This window comes from Bubalus kerabau, chromosome 14 (genome assembly GCF_029407905.1).
Source record: "Bubalus kerabau isolate K-KA32 ecotype Philippines breed swamp buffalo chromosome 14, PCC_UOA_SB_1v2, whole genome shotgun sequence".
Lineage (NCBI taxonomy): Eukaryota > Metazoa > Chordata > Mammalia > Artiodactyla > Bovidae > Bubalus > Bubalus kerabau.
In genome coordinates, this window is record NC_073637.1 from 75,323,491 (window position 1) to 75,350,044 (window position 26,554).

Here is a 26,554-nt window from a genome sequence, read left to right on the forward strand (position 1 = left end):
TAGGTGCCCAATATGCTACTGTAGATCAGTGGAGAAATAACTCCAGAAAGAATGAAGGGATGGAGCCAAAGCAAAAACAATACCCAGTTATGAATGTGACTGGTGATAGAAGCAAGGTCCAATGCTGTAAAGAGCAATATTACACAGGAACCTGGAATCTTAGGTCCATGAATCAAGGCAAATTGGAAGTGGACAACCAGGAGATGGCAAGACTGAATGTCGACATTCTAGGAAAAAGCTATCTAAAATGGACTGGAATGGGTGAATTTAACTCAGAGGACCATTATATCTACTACTGTGGGCAGGAATCCCTTAGAAGAAATGGAGTGGCCCTCCTAGTCAACAAAAGTCTGATATGCAGTACTTGGATGCAATCTCAAAAATGACAGAATGATCTCTTTCGTTTCCAAGGCAAACCATTCAATATCACAGTAATCCAAGTCTGTGCCCCAACCAGTAACACTGAAGAGGCTGAAGTTAAATGGTTCTATGAAGACCTACAAGATCTTTTAGAACTAACACCCAAAAAATAAGTCCTTTTCATTATAGGGGACTGGAATGAAAAAGTAGGAAATCAAGAAACACCTGGGGTAACAGGCAAATTTGGCCTTGGAATACAGAATGAAGCAGGGCAAAGGCTAATAGAGTTTTGCCAATAAAATACACTGGTCATGGCAAATACCCTCTTTGAACAACACAAGAGAAGACTCTACACATGGACATCACAAGATGGTCAACATTGAAATCAGATTGATTATATTCTTTGCAGCCAAAGATGGAGAAGCTCTTTACGGTCAGCAAAAACAAGACTGGAGGCTGACTGTGGCTCAGACCATGAACTCCTTATTGCCAAATTCAGACTTAAATTGAAGAAAGTGGGGAAAACCACTAGACCATTCAGTTTCAGTTCAGTTCAGTCCAGTCGCTCAGTTGTGTCCAACTCTTTGCGACCCCATGAATCACAGCATGCCAGGCCTCCCTGTCCATCACCAACTCCCGGAGTTCACCCAGACTCACGTCCATTAAGTCAGTGATGCCATCCAGCCATCTTATCCTCTGTCGTCCCCTTCTCCTCCTGCCCCCAATCCCTCCCAGCATCAGAGTCTTTTCCAATGAATCAACCCTTTGCATCAGGTGGCCAAAGTACTGGAGTTTCAGCTTTAGCATCATTCCTTCCAAAGAAATCCCAGGGCTGATCTCCTTTAGAATGGACTGGTTGGATCTCCTTGCAGTCCAAGGGACTTTCAAGAGTCTTTCCAACACCACAGTTCAAAAGCATCAATTCTTTGGCACTCAGCCTTCTTCACAGTCCAACTCTCACATCCATACATGACCACTGGAAAAACCATAGCCTTGACTAGACGGACCTTTGTTGGCAAAGTAATGTCTCTGCTTTGGAATATGCTGTCTAGGTTGGTCACAACTGCTTTCCAAGGAGTAAGCATCTTTAATTTCATGGCTGCAGTCATGACCTAAATAAAATCCCTTATGATTATACAGTGGAAGTGACAAATAGATTTAAGGGACTAGATCTGATAGATAGAGTGCCTGATGAACTATGGACGGAGGTTCGTGACATTGTACAGGAGACAGGGATCGAGACCATCCCCACGGAAAAGAAATGCAAAAAAGCAAAATGGCTGTCTGGGGAGGCCTTACAAATAGCTGTGAAAAGGAGAGAAGTAAAAAGCAAAGGAGAAAAGGAAAGATATAAGCATCTGAATGCAGAGTTCCAAAGAATACCAAGGAGAGATAAGAAAGCCTTCCTCAGCGATCAATGCAAAGAAATAGAGGAAAACAATAGAATGGGAAAGAATGGAGATCTCTTCAAGAAAATTAGAGATACCAAGGGAACATTTCATGCAAAGATGGGCTCGATAAAGGACAGAAATGGTATGGACCTAACAGAAGCAGAAGATATTAAGAAGAGGTGGCAAGAATACACAGAACTGTACAAAAAAGATCTTCATGACCAAGATAATCATGATGGTGTGATCACTCACCTAGAGCCAGACATCCTGGAATGTGAAGTCAAGTGGGCCTTAGGAAACATCACCACTAACAAAGCTAGTGGAGGTGATGAAATTCCAGTTGAGCTATTTCAAATCCTGAAAGATGATGCTGTGAAAGTGCTGCACTCAATATGCCAGCAAATTTGGAAAACTCAGCAGTGGCCACAGGACTGGAAAAGGTCAGTTTTCATTCCAATCACAAAGAAGGGCAATGACAAAGAATGCTCAAACTATGGCACAATTGCACTCATCTCACACGCTAGTAAAGTAATGCTCAAAATTCTCCAAGCCGTGAACCGTGAACTTCCAGATGTTCAAGCTGGATTTAGAAATGGCAGAGAAACGAGATCAAATTGCCAACATCTGTTGCATCAGCAAAAAAGGAAGAGAGTTCCAGAAAAACGTCTATTTCTGCTTTATTGACTATGCCAAAGCCTTTGACTGTGTGGATCACAACAAACTGTGGGAAATTCTGAAAGGGATGGGAATACCAGACCACCTGATCTGCCTCTTGAGAAACCTATATGCAGGTCAGGAAGCAACAGTTAGAACTGGATATGGAACAACAGACTGGTTCCAAATAGGAAAAGGAGTATGTCAAGGCTGTATATTGTCACCCTGCTTATTTAACTTCTATGCAGAGTACATCATGAGAAACTCTGGGCTGGAAGAAGCACAAGCTGGAATCAAGATTGCCGGGTGAAATATCAATAACCTCAGATATGCAGATGACACCACCCTTATGACAGAAAGTGAAGAGGAACTCAAAAGCCTCTTGATGAAAGTGAAAGAGGAGAGTGAAAAAGTTGGCTTAAAGCTCAACATTCAGAAAACGAAGATCATTGCATCTGGTCCCATCACTTCATGGGAAATAGATGGGGAAACAGTGGAAACATGTCAGACTTTATTTTTTTGGGCTCCAAAATCACTGCAGATGGTGACTGCAGCCATGAAATTAAAAGACGCTCACTCCTTGGAAAGCAGTTATGACCAACCTAGACAGCATATTCAAAAGCAGAGACATTACTTTGCCAACAAAGGTCTGTCTAGTCAAGGCTATGGTTTTTCCAGTGGTCATGTATGGATGCGAGAGTTGGACTATGAAGAAAGCTGAGCACTGAAGAATTGATGCTTTTGAACTGTGGTGTTGGAGAAGACTCTTGAGGGTCCCTTGGACTGCAAGGAGATCCAACCAGTCCATTCTAAAGGAGATCAGCCCTGGGATTTCTTTGGAAGGAATGATGCTAAAGCTGAAACTCCAGTACTTTGGCCACCTCATGTGAAGAGTTGACTCATTGGAAAAGACCCTGATGCTGGGAGGGATTGGGGGCAGGAGGAGAAGGGGACGACAGAGGATGAGATGGCTGGATGGCATCACCATCTCAATGGACATGAGTCTGAGTGATCTCCGGGAGTTGGTAATGGACAGGGAGGCCCGGCATGGTGCAATTCCTGGGTCGCAAAGAGTCGGACATGACTGAGCGACTGAACTGAACTGAGTAAACCATGCCAGGCTCTTTGCGACCCCATAAACTGCAGCATGCCAGGCTTCCCTGTTCATCCCCAACTCCCAGTCAACACCAGCCATTGGTAAGAGCTTATTACAGCTCCCTGTTTAGAAGATTCTCAGGTTACTTTGGCTCATAGGAGGAAGTGCCTTGATCAATTAATTTTATCTTCTGTAATCACAGGAAACTGGATGTTCTCTATTCATGGAGTAAGACCAAGACTGTCTCATAGCAGAAAAAAAATAGGAAAGTCATACTAATCCATCTTGAATACGGTTAAGGACAGAATCAGAGTAACAGAAGTGAAAATGTAAACACAACAAAACCAAGAGTTATAGGTTTTACTATTTAAACTTTGACAGGTAATCAAGAACATGAGAAATAAAAGAAACCTGAGCATTTAAAGCACAGGGAAGTGACAGCTGGATGCTGTTCCTGAACAAGAGAGAGAGGTAGGGGAACTCAGGATACTCTGGAGTGTCAGAAGAGAGAGAAGGAGGATACCAGGAAAACATTCTAGTCAACCAGTCCTAACTACTATAAAAGGGTAACTGGGTACCAAAGGTTTCCCAGGGACACGGCAAGGGTGACCATGTCGATCAGCTATTGCCCTCTGCAAAGTGGGCCTGATATAGGGATGCAGAGGTGAGAATGCCCTTGTAAACTTTTCAGGCTAGCAGAAGAGAAAGACTTGCAAAAAACAACCATTAAATAAGTGCAATACCAGGATCATATAAGCATCCTTTCAGAGCACAAAGCAGAAGAAAGTGAATTTGTCATGAGAAATCAGAAAAGACCAGAGAAGCTAGCATCTGACTGCTATCCTGTTGATGTGGGCCATGGAATTAATTTGTATATTTATATGATATTTATTTTATCCTATTCTATATTTATACATTTATTTAGAGTACTTTAAAGTAATATGACAGATACTATAATATATATTTATATATAAACATTCCACATGTTCTTTTATTCACTGTACTTCTAAAAAGTATTAATTTTTCTGCATTTGGAAGGATTATAAACAGAGTTACTATGAACAATCTTGTATATGTTTCCAGGTGCAGATATTAAGAGGCTCCTTTACTACTGTCTTTAGAAGAGCCAAAATCAGTATGTCAGCTTTTCCTGCTTTTTTTTTTAAGCTTATATAATAGAATTTGAATTTTATGTTTTCCTTTGCCTTTTCATTTTGGCCCAGTTACGTTTATGACTCATCTAGTTTTCATTATTGTATATGTGTACCATATAATAAATATATCAACTAAAAATTCAAATGTATAAATATTCCATACTTATACATACCAGCTAACTTTTTTTTTTTAATATGAACTGTTTCCAGGTTTGGTTAATTAAAAACAATACTGTTTGAACATTCTTGTTTATGTAACTTGTTAAAATGTAAACTGGGTGTGGAACTGCCGGTTTGTGTATCTTGTGTATCTTCAACTTTATATGATATTACCAAACTGTTTTCCAAGATAGTTTCTACAGTTTACACTCCACTAGCATTGCAAAAGACTTTTTGTTGCTCTATATCCTCACCAATACTTGGTATTGTCAGATTTTAAAAAACTATCAATCATATATATTGTATTATTTATTGCAAAGTTAATCTATATTTCCTCAAGTATTATGAATAACATCGGTGAGTTTAAGTAAGCATATCTGCATATGCTCATTAGTAAATTTGAAAATGTCTCTTTTTGTGGAATGCCTGTTCATATCTCTTGTGCATTTTTCTAACAGGTCATCTGCCATTTTTACTCCTTCATATGTTAGGGAGTACAATTCTTTCTTCATTTTATAAATTACGTCTATCTTCTTTTACTCTGGCTTATCTTTTCATGCTTCATATGATGACATTTGGTAAACAAAACTCTTCATAATCTAGTGAAGTTTAATGATAATGTTTAACATTTCTTATACATATTCTCCTATATTTTCTTTTAAATTTATAGTTTGTCTACCACTCTTAGGACTTTGAGCTGGTACTGACTTGGGGGATGGGATGGGATAGGATGAAGGTCTAATTCCATTCATCGTGGGTGTGTGATTGTCTCATCATTGCATATTAATGACAGTCTTTTGCTCACTGCTCTGCAGTGCCACATTTGTCGCAGGTAAAACACGTGAGCTTTTCCTCACTTTTGTGTTCTCTGCTCTGTCCTGTCGACCTGTTCATTCATCTCTGAACCAGCAGCGCACTGCACGATTATTGGGCTTTATACACATTTATAAACATTTATACATTCACAAGGAAACAAGCTCTCCCTCCTGTTCATACAGTTCAACAGCTGTGCCTATTCTTGGCTATTTGAGTTTTGTACAAAATTTAGAATGATTTTATTAACTGCCATTAAAACGTCCTATCAGAATTTTAATTGTGACTCAGTTTATATGTATAACAAAATTTGAGAATTGACATCTTTTCAACGTTGTGTATTCTGATCGATGGACATTGTATTTCCTTCCATTTTAAAAAATACCATTAATTTAAGTGTTTCAGGTATTCGTAATGCCTCATAATAAATTTTTATACTTTCATCCTTTGTAGGCTGACACATCTGAACTTAATCTCTAAAATAAGTTAGGAGTGTGGGGAGGAAGACAAAGAAGAGAAGAAGGAGGAATGGGGAGGACAGAGTAGGAGCAGAGGAGAGGAAGAGGAAGGGAGGGAAACAGCCAGGTGGACAGAACAGGCGAGAAGCAGGGAGGAAAGTGAAGGCAGAGGCAGACAAGGAGGAGAGAGGAAGGAGAACAGAGGCAGGAGGCCGCAAGGAGAAGGCAAAGGTTCACCTTCTGTTCTGTGGTCAAGTCAGAACTCAGATTTCCGTTACGCTAACTCACCATTGCAAACGCCACTCAGAGAACTGACCAATGTGCTTTGTTCATACTGCAATAAAAACAGTGAATAACATTATAAAAGGTGAATAACATTAAAAAGGTGAATAACATTATAAAAACTCATTTCTGTCCCTAAAAAAGAACATCATTCTTTTCTCCACAATAACAACAAAAAATAGTCTCCAATAATTATTTTCTCTAGCTTTTTTTTTTTCAGAATGATAAATACAACAAATGGAAATAATAAGTTAGCTCTAAGTTTATGTTAGCTCAGTTGATAATTTATCAAGTCAGACTCTCTTTTTCAGAACATTTTCTGCAAGATTGTTTTGATGTTTTTTCATCAGGAAGTGAACATTTACATGTGTTTTTCATGTATGTGTCCAATCAGAAATTAACCTCATTAACACAGTACTCAAAGAGAGAGCCACCAAATGTGTATTTCATATTTTACAAAAGTCAGCTATTCATTTTGTATGAGGTCCATGCATGTTGCTATAAATGGCATCATTGTAATTTTTATGGCTGAGTAATATGAAGTAAGCCAGACAGAGAAAGATAAATATCATATACCTTACTTACACAGGGAATCCAATCAAAAAAATGATAGAAAGGAACTTACATACAAAGCAGAAACAGACTCGCAGACATAGAAAACAAATTTACAGTTACCAATGGGGAAAGGGTGGGGAGGGATAAATTAGGAGTCCGGGATTAACAAACACACACTACTATATATAAAATAGATAAGCGACAAGGACATACTGTATAGCACAGGGAACTATACTCAATGTTTTGCAATAACTTATAAGGGAAAAGAATGAGGAAAAAATGTATATGTAACTGAATCACTATGCTGTACACCTGAAACTAACAAACCATTGTAAATAAACTAAACTTCAATAAAAATAAATAATTTTTTTAAAAATTAGCTGTTCATCTGAAGCTTCATGGGAATGTCCAAGAAAAAAATTCCAATTTATGGAAATGCTGGAGAATGAAAATGACTTTATATCCTACAATTAAATTTTTTTGAAATTAAAAATAATTGATGCCTTTAAAATTAAAACATGCTATATATTTCTCAAAAATGTCTTATTGTTATTACTGTTCGTGATGATAGCAATTGTCATTACTTGAATACTTACTGTATACTAAGAACTTTACATTAATCATTTAATTCTCAGAATAATCCTATGAAGTTACTGACGTCATTTTCCATATGAAAGTCGGAAAATTTTTAAATTTGAAAGACTCCTAATGATTGAAATGGTTACATAGTTTGACCAAAGTCATAAAGCTAGCAGAATTAAGTTAAAACCTAAGTTCATGTCTTTCAACTCTGTACCTCTTGCTCCAAACTGCTACATTATACTACTTTCCCATTAAATCAGTTTTCATCTTGGAGGGTGACCATAGAGTATCAATTTCCCTTCTTAATACCCGCTGTGTGTGTGTGTGTTAGCCGCTCAGTCATGTCCAACTCTTTGTGACCCTATGGACTGTAGCCCACCAGGCTCCTCTGTCCATGGGGTTCTCCAGGCAACAATACTTGAGTGGGTTGCAATGCCCTTCTCCAAGGGATCTTCCCAACCCAGGGATCAAACCCTATCCAGGGATCAAACCTGTCTCTTAAGTCTCCTGCATTGGCAGGCGTGTTCTTTACTACTAGCGCTACCTGGGCACCCACTGGTACTGCACCCACTGGCACAGCTTATATATTTTAAGCCTGATTCTGACAGTTATCAAATAATTTTCCCCAGGTTATTTTACATTTCTAAGTCTCAATCTTTTTTTTTTGTAACATTCAGATAAAGTCAGTTACATCATGGGACGGATGACAAGTATGTTAGATAACCCAGGTAAAGAGACGAGCCCCTGAAACACAGCCAATGCGCGTGAGTTTCCTTTCTCTCCTCTTAAAAATGCCTTGTCTGAAACCCCTTCTGCAGAAGAATTTCAAATTATTTATACAAATACGTCACCCTCAAGAAGGTGGAGCATGACTTCACATTCCCTAAATACAAGCTGCACACAGTGACTCGCTTTCAAAGAGTATAGCGTGCAAAAGAGGAAATAAAGTAATTTTATAGGGGAGAAACCTGACAAATACTACTTCATCCAGAAGATCGAGATTAATATCTACAGTGAGAAATAATGTTGATATTATGTACCCTTGATACAAATGTGATGAAAATGGCACTTCACCTCTATAGTTTTCTTCCTAAAAAAAAAACCCATACTCCCAGTGCTATCACAAGAGAAATAAGACATAATCCCAACAGAGGGGCATTCTACAAAATATCTGACCAGTACTACTCAAAATTGTCAAGACCATTCAATAAAGGGAAAGCCTAAGAAACGGTCACAGTCACGAGGAAACTAAGGAGACAAGACAACTAAATGTAACGTGATATACTGGGTGGAATTCTAGAACAGAGAAAGGGTATCAGGTAGAACTAAGTAAATCTAAATAAAGCACGTGTGCTAACTCGCTTCAGTCCTGTCCGACTCTACGCCACCCTATGGATCATAGTTCACCAGGCTCCTCTGTCCATGGGATTCTCCGGGCAAGAATACTGCAGTGGGTTGTCATGCCCTCCACCAGGGGATCTTCCTGACCCAAAGATCGAACCCACATCTCTTAAGTCTCCTGCACTGGCAGATGGGTTCTTTACCACTAGCACCACCTGAGAGGCCCAGATAAAGCACGGACTTTACTTAATGATAATGTATCCATATTGGTTGATTGATTATAATAAATATGTCACACTAATGCAAGATGTTAATAATAGAGGAAACTGTGTAATGTGGGGTATATATAGGGACTCTCTCTATATATAGGAACTCTCTATACTAACTACTCAATTTTTCTGTAAATCTAAAACACTGTTTCAAAAACAAAGTCTAGTTTTGAAATACACCTTGCCTGAGCAGAAGAAAATTTTAGATAAATGGTAGATTGAAATTTCTCTTGCAAGGTGAGAGCACAAAATGGTAATGAATAGTGAATACCTGTAGCTCTATATAATAATAAGCACAAATCCATCAAACACTAGCAGCCTGAGATCCTTCTAAGCTTCTGTATTCAGGGAGATATTTAATGGTGATATAGAGGCTCAGTGGTAAAGAATCCGCCTGCCAGTGCAAGAGACACAAGACACGTGGGTTCAATCCTGGGTTGAAAAGAACCCCTGGAGTAGGAAATGGCATCCTGCTCCAGTATTCTTGCCTGGGAAAACCTGTGGACAGAGGAGCCTGGTAGGCTACAGTCCATGGGGTCTCAAAGAGTTGGACACAACTGAGCATATAGGAAGTATAGCAATATAAAAGTATATCATTATATAACCTAACAGAGGATCCTTTTTCAATTTGTGTTTTGAATGGGATGTGAATCTTCCTGCTCTGGAGTGTTTTAAATGTCCATCACCACCATCTGTTGAAAACACAGCTGTCGGAGAAGAGAAAATTGAGGCCCTGGCAGAGCACTCCAGTTGAAGGCACAACTGTGGACCCCTGTGTGCAGCCCGATAAAGGGAGGTAAAGCTGCAGCAGTGATTAACTGCTGCCGACATCTCTCTCTAAGACGGAACTTGGAGTAAGTGCATAGTCCTCAAGACAAGTAGATATCCTTGACAGCGTCTGACAAGAATAATACGAAATGCCCCAAAGAGCACTCAAGCTCAAGACTATCCTTTTAACCATTCCAAATAAAGGTTTATCCCAGGTTCCTCTGAGAGCAGGGCTTCCAGATTGCCATCCGAATCCTTGGTATTCCTTTAAAACTCACAACATACAAATATACATACAATATTTGCACCATTATCATTATAGTGGAACATAGTTTCAACAAATTCTTCCTCACCATCATAAGTTCTGAGTTGAAGAATCCTTTTGAGTGCCTTCATCTACTAATAACCTAAATTCAATGAACCTTGTTTGATTTTTAGACTCAATTTTCTGAAATCCCAAGTGGGTAAAATCATTTATGTGGAAACTTCTCACAAAAGACTGTGTTAGTGAGATTTGTTTCTAAGGTAACAATATACTAAAGGTAAACACATGTCATTTTGCAATTTCTGAAAACAGGTTGGAACAACCTTAATCTTGCAGGAAAATAAGGAAAAGACTATCAACTATTGATAAATAACTAGTAATAAGAATTGCCATGTCAGGTACTCTACTAGAAATGATAAAGCCCACAATTTAGTATATTATTTCAAGAAGTAAGTTTACATTTTGGAAAAACAAGACCACAAACTTCTTGTAATTAATTAATTAGTTAATTGTAGTTAATTAGGTTACATGAAGCTCTAGACAGATTTTCCCATAATGCTGTTATACATGGTGGTTATGAGCTTAAAGTCAGCCACAAGAACATACCTGTCTCATATACAGGTCTAGAATGGCTTTGTGATAAAAAACAGGCCTAATATATTAATACAACTTGAACAATTAGGTATATATCTCCTCCTTTAGCATAAGAGCAAGTTCTTTTCAACCCAAAATCACAGATGGTGGCTCCTAATATTCTGATGAAAGTGACATCTAAAAGAGCTCAGTGAGTGGTAAAGAAGGACTGGAGATATACAGGCAGGGCCAGTTTTGTGGGCTAGAGTTCTGTGCAGTCACATAAGACCTCAAGCTTAGAAGGGTCTCTCATTTGAATTAATGCTGTGTTGACACCATTTTGAAATTCCTAACAACTGTTGAACAAAGAACTTCACACTTTCATTTTGAACTGTGCCCAGCAAATTTCATATCTGATCTTATATCTAGGGTCTCTGTAGTGTGGATCAGCATGAGGCCCAGGGGCAGACATAAAACTTCAGAGACAGGAATGTGGAGTTAGTTCCTGAGATACCAGAAATGGGAGGACCAGGGTCTCCTATGCATCTGACTGACAGAGATAGTATATACTCAAGGATACAAGAGAAAGAAGAGAACTTTGTGATCTACAATAGTCAAGAAACTCTTCATTGAGAGGATATTATTTGCACTCAATCAAACTAGTAATACTAGCTAAGATTTTAAAGTATTAAGTAGGCCAGGAACTATCTAACTTCTTTGTATATATTAACTTATTTTATTGTTGATAGTACTGATTAGGAAACTTAAATAGAAAAGATTAAATAATTTGGTTAAGGTCTAATACTTTGGCCACCTGATGCAAAGAGCTGACTCATCTGAGAAGACCCTGATGCTGGGAAAGATTGAGGGCAGGAGGAGAAGGGGGCGACAGAGGATGAGATGGTTGGGTGGCATCACCAACTCAAATGAAATGAGTCTGAGTAAACTCCGGGAGTTGGTGATGGACAAGGAGGCCTGGCGTGCTGCAGTCCATGGGGTCACAAAGAGTCAGACACAACTGAGCAACTGAACTGAACTGAACTGAAGGTCTAATAGCTTTTAAGTAGCTTACCCAGGCAGCTTAGCTCCAAAGTCCATGCTCTTAACATTGCAGAGGCCCTAAAGATTCAAATGATTACGCATAGCTCTTTCTCATGCACATTTTATTTGTTATCTCTATTAACTGAGATAATTTGTGGAGATAAAAAATGATGGCAATTTAAGACAATGTTATCATAATGAGGCCCACAGTTTATACCTCTTTGAGTCATCTACTATATTCTCTTTTAGAGGTAGACCTAACTCTTCTTTCTCTTGGTAAAAATATCCTTTAATTTAAGTGAATTGTCTTGTTTATTCCTCCCAGGGTTATAGCACCTAGTACACAGGCTTCCCTGATAGCTCAGCTGGTAAAGAATCTGCCTGAAATGTGGGAGACGTGGGTTTGATCCCTGGGTTGGGAAGGTCCCCTGGAGGAGGGCATGGCAACCCACACCAGTATTCTTGCCTAGAGAAGTCCATGGACAGAGGAGCCTGGGGTCGCAAAGAGTCAGAAACAACTAAGAGACTAAGCACAGAACAGCACAACACACATGTCCTTTAGATACTTGCTGAATTAATGAGTAAATGCACAAATGAATGAACAAGAGTGATTACCTAAAGGCTAACTACAAACCAAATAAAAATTGTAACATAATATAAGATTTTACTGAGGGAAGAGGCCTCTAAACATTTTTATAATGTATTATATTTACATGATTCCTTTTTGGGGTATCAAGATATAGGATTACCTGTAGCATAATATAGTCAAAAGAGTTGACCTTACCTTTCTGATTTCATCAAGTGGTTGGTTTCCAATATTTTCTTTTTGGATTATGTTCATTATATCATTATGGAACTTCTTTGCATTCAGAAAAACAAGCGGGTTGTTTATTGAGATAATTTTGGATTACCTGTAGCATAATATAATCAAAAGAGTTGACCTTACCTTTCTGATTTCATCAAGTGGTTGGTTTCCAATATTTTCTTTTTGGATTATGTTCATTATATCATTATGGAACTTCTTTGCATTCAGAAAAACAAGCGGGTTGTTTATTGAGATAATTTTCACCCGCTGCAGGGTTTCCTTTTAGAGGAAACAAATGAATAGATTCAGAGTCTGAATGAAATAAATCCTACAATGAATTGAAACCCTGTAAGTACAAATGTCACTCAATCATAATTGACAATTTCTTTGCTGATGTTTTCATTATAAAAAATTTTTGGAGGATTAAATATACTACTATATGTCTCAAGGAAAATATGTACTTCTTTACTAAGAAACATTAGCAACCATTAGATAAGTCTGTAGACTTTCAGAAAATACCCCTTATTCCTACTGAGTTTTGGGGAGGCAAAAGACTATCCAAAGAGTATCCGAAAGACTTATCCTCCTAAAAGTACCTCTTCCACTCAATCCAGAAATTTAAAATTCCTTTACCTAGCCATCCCGTATCTTTTAAAATGAAAATATGGCCTGAAAGGTCAACTGTCAATCATTTACCTCATAATGATGTAGCCTTCCTTTGCCTGGAAGTCACCTTACAAGTGACTGATAGTTCTAATTGGGAGAAAGAAACCAACAGGTATTATCAGGAAGGTAATTTCACTTTGGGCAGGCCTAGATTATGGATTGCCAGGATGTAGACAAGACATGAAGAAATAGAGAAGGAAAATTTTCAATACAAAATTTGTCTGCTGCAGCCATTTGCCCAGGTCTTCCTGGCAATACCATCTTTGCCATGACCTTGGGCTTCCCTGGTGTCTCAGATGGTAAAGAATCCACTTGCAATGCAGGTGACCTGGGTTCAATCCCTGGGTTGGGAAGATCCCTTAGAGGAGGGCATGGCAAACCACTCCAGTATTCTTGCCTGGAGAATCCCCATGGACAGAGGAACCTGGCGGGCTACAGTCTATGGAGTCACAAAGAGTCGGACATGACTGAGCGACTAAGCGCAGCACAGCACCATGACCTTTGGAGCAGTGGTCTAGCTTAGAAATTGAGAGAAATGGAAGCTCTATGAAATGATAATTCCTTACCAACTAAATAAAGCAGTACTCCTTCATACACATACGGACAGAGAGAGAAAGATTGGAAAATAATAGATAATGTGAATTTGGATAATTCTTAGCTTCCTTGTTTTTTAAAGTAGGTAATTTTTTTTTAACAAGTTCATCATTAAATAAGTCTGAATTCATTTTTCCCACATGGTATTGTACATGGTCATCTGGTGAAACTGCGTTCCTTTTTTTAAAACAGATATTAGTTTTAAAAAGTCATAGATGCTGTGAGTTCTGTATAAACTGGTAGATAGTAAGTTAGTTTCTTTGTTTTGACTTACAAGCTTCAACCTCATCACAGAGTAAAGAATGTAGGCCAAAGAAAGCATAATCAGTCACACATACAGAACAGTATTGTTTTTATAATTTGAAGCTTTCTGAATGGACAGGTTCAGTCCTGATGTAATTGTAAAGATTACTTAATGAATAGACTGAAAATACTACAAAATGTTATTAACTTTAATCATTAGTAGTGTAAACAGCCCTATGTTATTAATTGCTATTCAAACTTAAAAACCTATTTTTGAATCCCCAAGAAGGCAGCAGGGATATACAATCGTGTCACCTTGTACTTAGGAGAGTGTCCATATATATTTCAACAGAATCTTTGGTTTTAGGAAAGAATCACAAACATTTAAAATAATGGCTTTAATTGTCATTTAAGTGTATCACAGGGGAAAGTGTACTTTAATTAAATATACATACAAGTGATGCTGGCAAGGTTGAAAGTTATTCTTAATTTTGATAACTCTAAAAACTAGTTTGTACATGACAAGACAAGAAAAAGAGCAATTTCTTTGAAGCAAGCAAACAAAAAGGTTCACAGTGTTTTGTATCCAACAGTATGCATTTTATGACAATAACATGTACACACTGAGCATCCTAGATCTCTCTTTATATCCTAAAGAAAATGGGTATTTACATTATTCATGAGCTGTACCAAATTTAAAGAAAGATCAATTGTACACTCACCCCTTAGTCAGGATAAACTGTCCTGGGGTGTACAGCTTTAGCACTATCATTAAAATCGTTTGTAAAAGGAACAGAGAACTAAACAAAATAAAACATCTTTCCTTGAGAGTGGGGAATCTTTTATTTGCTATTAAAATCAACAAATACTATTGATAAAGTAAAAACTGGAATGGGGCCCACAAACCTTATTTAAGTAAGCTGACCTATACACATTACAGCTTTAAAAATAAAAGCTATATATATTACAAGCCCCAAGCAGGCAGTGTCAAAATGACATTTATTTCTTTGCTTGCTTTGTGATCATAGCCCTTGGAGGTATTTCATGTCTCGGGGCACTTGACTTCTTTTTCTCTGCATGCTGTAAAATCTGAAGAGAACACATTAGAGTCTCATCCACACTCATCATGGCACCGGCTTTGTCAAGCTCTCCACAATAACTGGATGCAGAAAACAGAGTGACCAACTGTCTGCAAAAAACATTTATCCATCATCAGCCACTCGATGGGCTCTATATACAAGATCCAAATCACGCTTAGGGAGAAATTTGCAACCACTTCCGCACCAAGTGCAAAGCACGATCCCCTGTCATTTTCAAACCCCAGCCAAAAACATCTTTTTCAGGGTCAGAACACAAAAGATCACAAAGACAATCTTGATCTAGGTCATTGATTGGCTGCATAATTCACCAAATCCACTCCACAGATTGGAGATCTGGTGATAAACCTCCATGACAGCAGAATATTTTCTCATCCAGGATGACTACTATCCATAAACAGTTCAAGTAGTCTGTGAAAGTTTTCCATACTCTAATGTTATATCTTCTTTTAATTCATCATAAAATCCCTAAATTCTACTAAAACCATCACATTCATGGTTTCCTCCGAGAAGAAAACAATCTAAAGATATTTGATTTTGTAAGCCAGTAAGAGGCAGAGAGTGTCCAATGACTGCTTTCCCTTGTTCACATAGCCCCCAAGAAACAAGTAATTGCTTTTGGAGGGAAACCACTGTACTCAGAAAGTCACAGCAAATCATATAGGATTGCCCATGGATATCACCTCATATTTTGAACGGTGCTTTCAGTCCTAGTAGGACAGTCCTAGGCTGACTGAGAAAGCTCTCTCTGGACTTTAACAATCCCAGTCCTCTGATTTCATGCCCCTGTAGCTGGACGTTCTCACCAGGCTTGGACCCTCTCACTTGGAGCAGCCATTGGATGATGCTGTCAGTGCTGTTCATCCCGATCCTCCATCGCCTTCCGATGCCCACCCTCCCGCAGCAGCACTGCCGCTGACTCCACCGGGATCCTCACGTCCTTTCCCATCCCAGCAGCGCAGAGACGGTGCTGCTGCTGTTGCAGAAACCACAGCCGCCCCCACCCCCCATCACCCCCAACGGCTCTGCTCGTTGCCGCCTCCTCCTTCCCCTACTGGAATCCTGCGAGCTAAAGCAGGTACATTTTTAAACCGGATAATCTCAAAAAGTTTCTATAGCTACACAACTGTTGAAGCTCTAGAAAGTGGGGAGATTTGCCACAACTAAACAATTCAAGAAAATAAAAACCTTTATGTTACCCAAGGAACTTTTAATAAAGAGGAAATCTCTTACAAGACAAAATCAAACATTCGGCCTGTCGCGTTTAGTTATGACAAAGCCCCCGCGTCTTAGATTGTCTCATTAATCTCACCATATGATTGCGCCAGTATGTTTTGAGTTAGTATGCTTTTTAAAGATAGGCATGGAATGGAATGGAGTTGGGCCAGAAAAGAAATTCTCAATAGACCTGAAGTCCCTGAGTGGAAAGAGATCTTCCAAATTGTTTCACCTGAAGGAGAGGGAGAGGGGGAGGGACAGATCACTGCTACACTTGAAGTTAGCTAAAAACTCCACCTAACAGTTCATATTCAAGTCTTTTGCTTAGTGTTTTCCCTCTTACTTTCGATACAAAACAGTAAATAACCACTGAGGTGCAATATTCTAATAAAATTAAGATTTCCTGTGACACAGTTATTATTCGGGTAGGTAAATAGACTACTGGAACAAATCAAGGGCAAGACATGGAGAAACTGTGGCACTTTCATCTTCCTGCAAATCCTCTTATTTATTTTCTCACACATTTAGCCTGAGGAGAAGGTATGGATTAGGTACAATTTATTAATGAGAGATCTTTAAACTTAAAAATAGTCAAACTTGAATTCTGCTTCAAAGCTAAGAATGTCAAGGCTATGGTACACAGCTGCATGTGTGGGGTGGATACACAGAGGCCTGAGTCAGTCTGGGACTTGGCACCTGAAAATTTTAAAGGAAGAAAAGAAAGGGACAGGAAAGAAAGAAAGGTAACATTGGTGGAAAACTTGAGTCTGGGACACCTTCAAAGTCTTTGAACTCCGATAGCTTTCTATGAAGCAAATCTTTCCATACTTGTTAAAAACACAAGCCATTTCCCTGGGGGTCAGAGAAGGACTCCTGTTGCTTACTTTTTCCTTCCAGTCTACTCAGAAATACCCTGACACTCATGCTTCTGGTAGGAGTTTAGTTCTGTCTGTTCTGAGGACAATCATGAGGTATTAAAACAAGTAAAAATGAAAAATAAAGATAAAAAAGGTTAGTCAAACATCAAAAAGCAGTTTCAAAGTAAGGCCAATTTTTTTAACTGACAAGAATTTCAGTCAACATTTTCTTTCTTTACCTTAAACTTGTGTCGTCTTTCAGAACAAGAAGCTAGAATTCAAACACAATTGGCCTGCCTAAACATGGATTGCATGCGTGCCTGCTAAATCACTTCAGTCGTGTCTGACTCAGAGCAACCCTATGGATTGTAGCCAGCCAGGCTCCTCTGTCCATGGGATTCCTCAGGGAAGAACACTGGATTGAGTTGCCATGCCCTCCTCCAGGGAATCTCAGACCCAGGGATTAAACCTGCGTCTCTTACATCTCCTACCTGGGCAGGCAAGTTCTTTACCACTAGCGCCACCTGAGGGTGAGATAATTTATAAAAGTTATTTTCTGAAAAAGGTGTCCACTGTGCAAGAAACCAAGCCTAGAGTCATTAATTACACTCTGCTGATAATAAGATTCATTGACTGTGTTCACAAATACCATGATCCCACTTTTCTTTATTCCCTTTCCCATTCCCCATCTTCTGCCATCATTTAATTTGGGATAGACTATTAGTTTAGTTTGACTGTTATATGTCAAACTAAACTAATAGTTGGGACCACCCTATAGCTCAGATGGTAAAGAATCTGCCTGCAATGCAGGAGACCCCTGGGTCAGGAAAATCACCTGGAGAAGGAAATTTCAAACCACTCCAGTATTCTCGGAGAATTCCATGGACAGAGGAGTCTGGTGGGCTATAGTCCATGAGGTCGCAAAGAGTCAGACACGACTAAGTGATACACACACAAACTAACAGACACATCAAATGGAAAAGAGGTTTCCAAATACCTGAACTAATCTGGACCATGATTCTACTGTATTTTTATGTGCCATGTTATTCTCTTATTTGAATGCTGATACAAGATTTCTGCTGTTGTTCTATTGATTTGTTGCATGTTGACTGCCATATATGAAGTGGTCAGATATACTTTTAAAAGTTCAAACTAATCAAAAATAGAATTATCATTGTAAAATTAGTAATTTATCTGCTTCTTATACCTTGAAACTATCTGACCTACAAAAATTATTAATTACACAAAGGAAAAGGAAACTAAACTTACATCATCCATTTCTGTCTTCACTTTAAATTCCATCTCCTTCATATTTTTTGTACTCAAAGTCTTTGCTCTAGAATGAAAGCATATATAAAATATATAATTTCAAAGTTACTACATTAACCACCACAAAGTAAAAAGGATGAGTCATTTTATTACAACAATTAGAAAGTATCCAGAGTGGTTTCCATGCTACATCCCAACTGTTCATAAGACACTGGTAAATGTGTATCTCTCTGGGATCCTCAGAAATAAAGTAACAGCTGCTGCTGCTGCTGCTGCTGCTGCTAAGTCGCTTCAGTCGTGTCCAACTCTGTGCGACCCCATAGATGGCAGCCCACCAGGCTCCCCCGTCCCTGGGATTCTCCAGGCAAGAGTACTGGAGTGGGTTGCCATTTCCTTCTCCAATGCATGAAAGTGAAAAGTGAAAGTGAAGTCGCTCAGTCATGTCTGACTCTTTACAACCCCATGGACTGCAGCCTACCAGGCTCCTCTGCCCATGGGATTGTCCAGGCAAGAGTACTGGAGTGGGTTGCCATTGCCTTCTCCGAAAGTAACAGCACAGACATCTAAACTGAGATTTTTAAAATGTAATTTATCTCACCTGGACTCCCAGCTATCATATCTTTAAGGCATAGGAGGTAAATTGACAAAAAAGAGTGAGCAATAAGGGAAAAGGCTAGAAAGTATATGGTTTTTCAGAAATCTTGTTTAAAAATACAGGAAGTAAAGAGGGAATCAATAACAAGATAGGATCAGATAACAATGTGCATATATATATATATATATATAGAGAGAGAGAGAGAGAGAGAGACAGAGAGACAGAGAGAGACAGAGAGAGACAGAGAGAGACAGAGAGAGACTCTATAAGAAGTTCATGATCTGAGCCACAGTCAGCTCCCAGTCTTGTTTTTGCTGACCGTATAGAGCATCTCCGTCTTCAACTGCAAAGCATATAATCAATCTAATTTTGGTATTGCCCATCCAGTGATATCCATGTGTAGAATCGTCTCTTGTGTTGTTAGAAGAGGGTGTTGGCTATGACCAATGCATTCTCTTGGCAAAACTCTGTTAGCCTTTGCCCTGCTTCATTTTGTACTCCAAAGCCAAACTTGCCTGTTACTCCAGGTGTTTCTTGACTTCCTACTTTTGCATTCCAGTCCCCTGTGATGAAAAGGACATCTCTTTTGGTGTTAGGTCTTGTACATCTTCATAGAACTGCTCAACTTCAGCTTCTTCGGCATTGGTGGTTGGGGCATAGACTTGGATTACCGTGATATTGAATGGTTTGCCTTGGAAACAAACAGAGATCATTCTGTAATTTTTGAGATTGCACTCAAGTACTGAATTTCAGACTCTTTTGTTGACTATAAGGGCTACTCCATTTCTTCTAAGGGATTCTTGCCCACAGTAGTAGACATAATGGTCATCTGAATTAAAATCACCCATTCCAGTCCATTTAGTTCACAGATTCCTAAAATGTCAATGTTCACTTTAGCCATCTCTTGTTTGACCACTTCCAATTTGCCTTGATTCATGGACCTAACATTCCAGGTTCCTATGAAATATTGCTCTTTACAGCATCAGACTTTACTTCCATCACCAGTCACATCCACAATTGGGCATTGTTTTCACTTTGGCTTTGTTTCTTCATTCTTTTTGGAGTTATTTCTCCACTCTTTTCCAGTAGCATATTAGGCATCTACTGATCTGGGGAGTTCATCTTTCACTGTCATATCTTTTTTCCTTTTCATACTGTTCATGGGGTTCTCAAGGCAAGAATATGGAACTGATTTGCCATTCTCTTCTCCAGTGGACCACATTTTGTCAGAACTCTCCACTATGACTCGTCCGTTTTGTTTGCAGGTCAAGAAGCAACAGTTAGAACTGGACATGGAAAAAAGGACTGGCTCCATACTGGGAAAAGGAGTACACCAAGGCTGTATATTATCATCCTGCTCATTTAACTTATATGCAGAGTACATCATGTGAAATGTCAGGCTAGATGAAGCAAAAGCTGGAATCAAGATTGCCAGGAGAAATACAAATAACCTCAGATATGCAGATGACACCACCCTTATGGCAGAAAGTGAAGAGGAACTAAAGAGCCTCTTGATGAAAGTGAAAGAGGAGAGTGAAAAAGTTGACTTAAAACTCAGCATTAAAAAAACTAAGATCATGGCACCTGGTCCCATCACTTCATGGCAAATAGATGGGGAAACAATGGAAACCATGGCAGGCTTTCTTTTCTTGGGCTCCAAAATCACTATAGATGGTGACTGCAGCCATGAAATTAAAAGACGCTTACTCCTTGGAAGAAAAGTTATGACCAACCTAGACAGCATATTAAAAAGCAGAGACATTACTTTGCTGACAAAGGTCCATCTAGTCAAAGCTATGTGTAGATGTGAGAGTTGGACCATAAAGAAAGCTGAGTGCTGAAGAATTGATGCTTTTGAGCTATGGTGTTGGAGAAGACTCTTGAGAGTCCCTTGGACTGCAAGGAGATCCAACCAGTCCATCCTAAAGGAAATCAGTCCTGAATATTCATTGGAAGGACTGATGCTGAAGCTGAAACTCCAATACTTTGTCCACCTGATGCAAAGAACTGACCCATTTGAAAAGACCCTGATGCTGGGAAAGATTGAAGGAAGAGGAGAAGGGGACGACAGAGGATGAGATGTTTGGATGGCATCACTGACTCAATGGACATGAGTGTGAGTAAACTCCGGTAGATGGTGATGGACAGGGAGGCCTGGCATGCTGGATTCTATGGTGCCGCAAAGAGTCAGACGTCACTGAGTGACTGAACTGAACTGAACTGATAGACTCTATAAAGATTGAATCTATAGAGATAATTTTAAGAATATATTATTTTACAAAAATTTCAAAAGAAGGATGAGATGTGAGTAGAAGCTTTATCAAATGGTGAACATTGAGAAAACAGAAAAATAATCAAAATATGGAAGGGCTTTATAAAAGTTTAGTAAAAAACCAAAAAGAATGTACTTTTTAATAAGCTATGTAGAAAAAGTAGGCAAATTAATACAACTTTGGAAAAGTTAAATTTATTGAGGTTATTTAACTTTTCAAATGATTACATTGCTATATGGTTTGTGTCTCATTAGATACTATAAGCATTCCCTTAATCAAAAAAAAAAAAAAGTAACTCTAATGCAGTATATGGCTATGATGCTAATTAATTCATTTTAATAAATTTTATATATTCTATTTTATATATTCTCTTTTATAGCTATAACAAAATATTTCTCATCCATTAAGGCCATTTCTTCTCCATTAAGACCAACATTGTTATATATCACATGTAGATAAAAAAAATTCTCTTTCTAGCTCTAAATCTAAAAACATGACATTATAATACTATCTATTCCACAGAAATAAAAGTAACTGACAACACCATATATTTTGCTACTGTGTCAGAATAAACAGTATTTAAATAATATCTTACCTTGGGAAGCGACCAATCACGATAGCTGTGGTACACACAACACCAAACAGCAGTCCAACATTGGCAGCAAAACATATTGTAAATATGTATGTACTGACCCATATGCCCTGAAAGAGAACAGGAGACAGGATATATGCGTCCTTTGGTATGCTCATCTTTCTCCCGATTGCTCAGTTCCTCAGTCTTGTTCTACAACATTCCTGTATGATATCTCTCAGCAAGAGTAGAGGACTAGGTGGATGTGGAGTACATCTCTCTCCACAAATGCATCAGGAATACATCTTCAGATGTAGAAGATCTCACAGAACGCCTGCTGAGTAGTGGCAAGAGTCCGTGACCAGGACCAGGAAAGGAATATACAGATTCACACAAAACAAGGACAGGGAATCCTGGTGTGCAGAAGTCCATGGGGTCACAAAGAGTTGGATACAACTTAGTGACTGAATAACAACAACAGAAGAAGAACAGAGAAAGAAAGGGCCTGAGAAAAAATTCTGTAGCAATTATAGTTGAAAACTTCTCTAACATGGGAAAGGAAATGGCCAAACAAGTTTAAGAAGCACAAAGAGTTTCACATAAAGATAAACTCAAGGAGAAACACATCGAGACACTTATTAATCAAACTAACAAAAATTACATCCAAAGAAAAAAAATACTAAAAGCATCAAGGGGAAAAGCAACAGGTATAATAAAGAGAAACCATATAAGGTTAATAGCTGATCTCTCAGCAGAAACTCTGTAGGCCAGAAGGGAGTGGCAGGATTAGACTTAAAGTTAGGAAAGGAAAAAACTTACAATCAAGATTTCTCTACCTAGCAAGGATCGCATTCAGATTTGAGGCAGAAACCTAAAGTTTTACAGACAAGCAAAAGTCAAGAGGATTCAACACCACCAAATCAGCTACACAACAAATGCTAAAGGGACTTCTAAAGGCAGGAAACACAAGAGAAGGAAAAGACCTACAAAAATAAACTCAAAACAATTAAGAACATGCCCAAAGAAACATATATACCAATAATTACTTTAAATGTAAATGGATTAAATGCCTCAACCAAAAGACACAGACTGCCTGAATGGATACAGAAACAAGACCCCTATAGATGCTCTCTACAAGAGACCCACTTCAGACCTAGGGGCACATACAGATTGAAAGTGAGAGCATAGAAAATTGTATTCCAGGCAAATGGAAATCAAAAGAAAGCCAGAGTAGCAATTTGCATATCAGACAAATAGACCTTAAAATAAAAAATATTACAAGAGGTAAGGAAGGATGATACATAACAATCAAGCTATCAATCCAAGAAGAAAATAGAACAATTGTAAATATTCACGCACCCAACATAGGAGCACCTCAATACATAAGGCAAACATTAACAGACATAAAAGGGAAATCAATAGTAACACAATAATAGTAGGGGACTTTTCCACCAATGGACAGATCATCTGGGCAGAAAATTAATAAGGAAACACAAGCTGCAAATTACACATTAGATCAGATGAACCTGATGGATATCTTCAGAGCATTCCATCCAATGCAGAAGAATACACTTTCTTCTCAAGTGCACATGGAACATTCTCAGGATAGGTCACATCTTGGGTCACATATCAAGCTTTACTAAATTTAAGAAAATTGAAATTGTAACAGGTATCTTCTCTGACCACAATGCTATAACAATTGATATTAATAACAGGAAAGAAACTGTAAAAAAACACAAACATGTGGAGATTTAAACAATACACTTCTTAATAGCCAAAAGATTACTAAAAAGATTTCTTAAATATCTATAGACAAATGACACTGAAAACATGATGACCCAAAACCTATTGGGAAGTTCTAGGAGGGAAGTATATAGCAATGCAATCCTATCTCAAGAAATAGGAAAAAATATCAAATAGACAAACTAATGCAACTGGGAAAAGAACAAAAAACAAACAAACAACACAGAAAGTGTGTAGAATTAAATAAATCATAAAGATGAGAACAGAAATAAATAAAAAAGAAATGAAAGAAAAATTCCAAAGATGAATAAAACTAAAAACTGGTTCTTTGAGAAGAAAAACAAAATCCATAACCCATTAGACAGACTCATCAAGATAAAAAGAAGGAAGACTCAAATGAACAAAATTAAAAATGAAAATGAGAGATTGCAACAGACAATACAGAAATACAAAGGATCATAAGAGACTACTATGAGCAACTATATGCCAATAAAATGGACAACCTGGAAAAAAATGGACAAATTCTTAGAAAATCACAACCTCTAAGACTGAACAAGGAATAAACAGAAATACAAACATATCAATCTCAAGCATGGAAATCAAAATTGTGATAAAAAAAGACATCTCCCAAAAAACAAAACCCAGGGCCACATGGCTGCACAGGTGAACTCTATCAAACGTTTAGAGAAGAGTTAATGCTGTTCCTTCTTAAATTCTTCCAAAAAAATTGCAGAGGAAGGAACACTAATGAACTCATTTTAGAAGGCCATTACCCTGATGCCAAAACTGGAAAAGACATCATAAAAAAGGAAAATTATGGGTCAATATCAAAGGTGAACATAGATGAAAAATTTCTGAACAAAATTCCAGCAAACAGAATCCAACGATGCATTAAAAACATCATGCATCATGATTAATTAGGGTTTAATCCTATGGATACTTCAATATATGCAAATCAATGTTACACACCATATTAACAAATTGAAACATAAAAACCACATGATATTCTCGATAAGATGCAGAAGAAGCTTTTTACAATATTCATCACCCATTTGTGATAACAGTTCTTCAGAAAATGGGCACAGATGGAACCTATGTCAACCTAATAAAGGCCATATATGAGAAACCCACAGCAAATATTATTCTCAATGGTGAAAAGCTGAAAGCATTTTCTCTAAGATCAGGAACAAGTCAAGAGTGCCCACTGTCACCATTATTTTTCAATATAGCTTTGGAAGTCCTAGCCATGGCAATCACAGAAGAAAAAAAAATAAAAGGAATCTAGATGAAAAAAGAAGTAAAACTCTCACTGTTTATAGAAGACATGGTACTATACATAGTAAATCCTAAAGACACTATCAGAAAATTACTAGAGGTTATCAATGAATTTAATAAAGTCACAGGATACAAAATCAATACACAGAAATCCCTTGCATCCCTATATACGAACAATGATAAATCAGAAAGAAAAATTTAGGAATCAATTCCATTCACTATTGCAACACACAAAATAAAAGATCAAGGAATATACCTATCTAAGGAGACAAAGGACCTGTATGCAGAAAATTAAGACACTGGTGAAAAAAATCAGAGATGACACAAACAGATGGAGAGATATACCATGTTCTTAGACCGGGAGAATAAATATTGTGAAAATGACTATACTAACCAAAGTAATTTAGATTCAATGCAAACTCTATCAAATTAACATTGACATTTTTCACAGCACTAGAACAATAAAATTTACAATTTCTATGGAAACATAGAAAGACTCCAAATAGCCAAAGCAATCTTGAGGAAGAACAATGGAGCTAGAGAAATCAATTTTCCTGACATTAGACTGTACTCTACAGCTATAGTGATCAAGACAATATGGTACTCACATGTCCGAATACCTCTCAGAATCCTTCTCTCTGTCATACATCTTGGCTGAGCAATGCATGTGCCACCAGGAAACACCAGGAAGGAGTCAGAATGACTGGCCAAAGACAACCTGGAAAGTAATACTATCACCGTAAAACCTAAGACTGTGAGACATGTGGCAGAGCAGTTCTCCTGGATTCCTTTACCCTACTGCTCTCCACTCAGGCATCCCTTCCTAATAAAGTCCCTTGCATTGTCAGAAAAAATGAATAAATAAAAGAGGATGATACTGACACAAAAACAGAAATACAGACCAGTGGAGAAATGACAATACTGCTGCTGCTTCTGCTGCTAAATCGCTTCAGTCATGTCCGACTCCGTGTGACCCCATAGACAGCGGCCTACCAGGCCCCGCAGTCCCTGGGATTCTCCAGGCAAGAACACTGGAGTGGGTTGCCTTTTCCTTCTCCAATGCATGAAAGTGAAAAGTGAAAGTGCTGTTGCTCAGTCGTGTCCAACTCTTAGCAACCCCATGGACTGCAGCCTACCAGGCTCCTCCATCCATGGGCTTTTCCAGGCAAGAGTACTGGAGTGGGTTGCCATTGCCTTCTCTGACTGGACAAGTGTAAGTACGTGTACAACAATGAAGTTGGAACACTTCCTAATACTGTACACAAAAATAAATTCAAAATGAATTAAAGACCTAAATGTAAGACCAAAAATCTATACAACTCTTAGAGGAAAACATAGGCAGAACACTCTTCGATATAAATCACAGCAAGATCCTCTTTGAACCACTTCCTAAAGTAATGAAAACAAAAATAAACACAAACAAATGGGACTAATTTATCTCAAAAGCCTTTACACAGCAAAGGAAATCATAAACAAGATGAAAAAACAATCCTCAGAATTGGAGAAAATAGTTGGAAATGAAATAGCTGACAAAGGATTAATCTCCAAAACATATAAGCAGCTCATGCAGCAAGCTCAATATCAGAA

The 26,554-nt window shown here is 38.2% G+C and overlaps 1 protein-coding gene across 1 annotated transcript in view; it reads right to left on the reverse strand.

Annotated features, from left to right (window-relative positions):
• Positions 1-26,554, reverse strand: part of SLC26A7 (solute carrier family 26 member 7) — a 187,033-nt gene that overhangs the window by 23,483 nt on the left and 136,996 nt on the right. Inside the window, exons 12-15 of the mRNA XM_055546398.1 lie at positions 21,974-22,080; positions 18,511-18,577; positions 12,708-12,845; positions 6,374-6,419 (exon numbers count right to left, since the gene is read on the reverse strand). Coding sequence (XP_055402373.1) covers positions 6,374-6,419; positions 12,708-12,845; positions 18,511-18,577; positions 21,974-22,080 — 358 coding nt within the window. The remainder of the gene's footprint in view (positions 1-6,373; positions 6,420-12,707; positions 12,846-18,510; positions 18,578-21,973; positions 22,081-26,554) is intronic.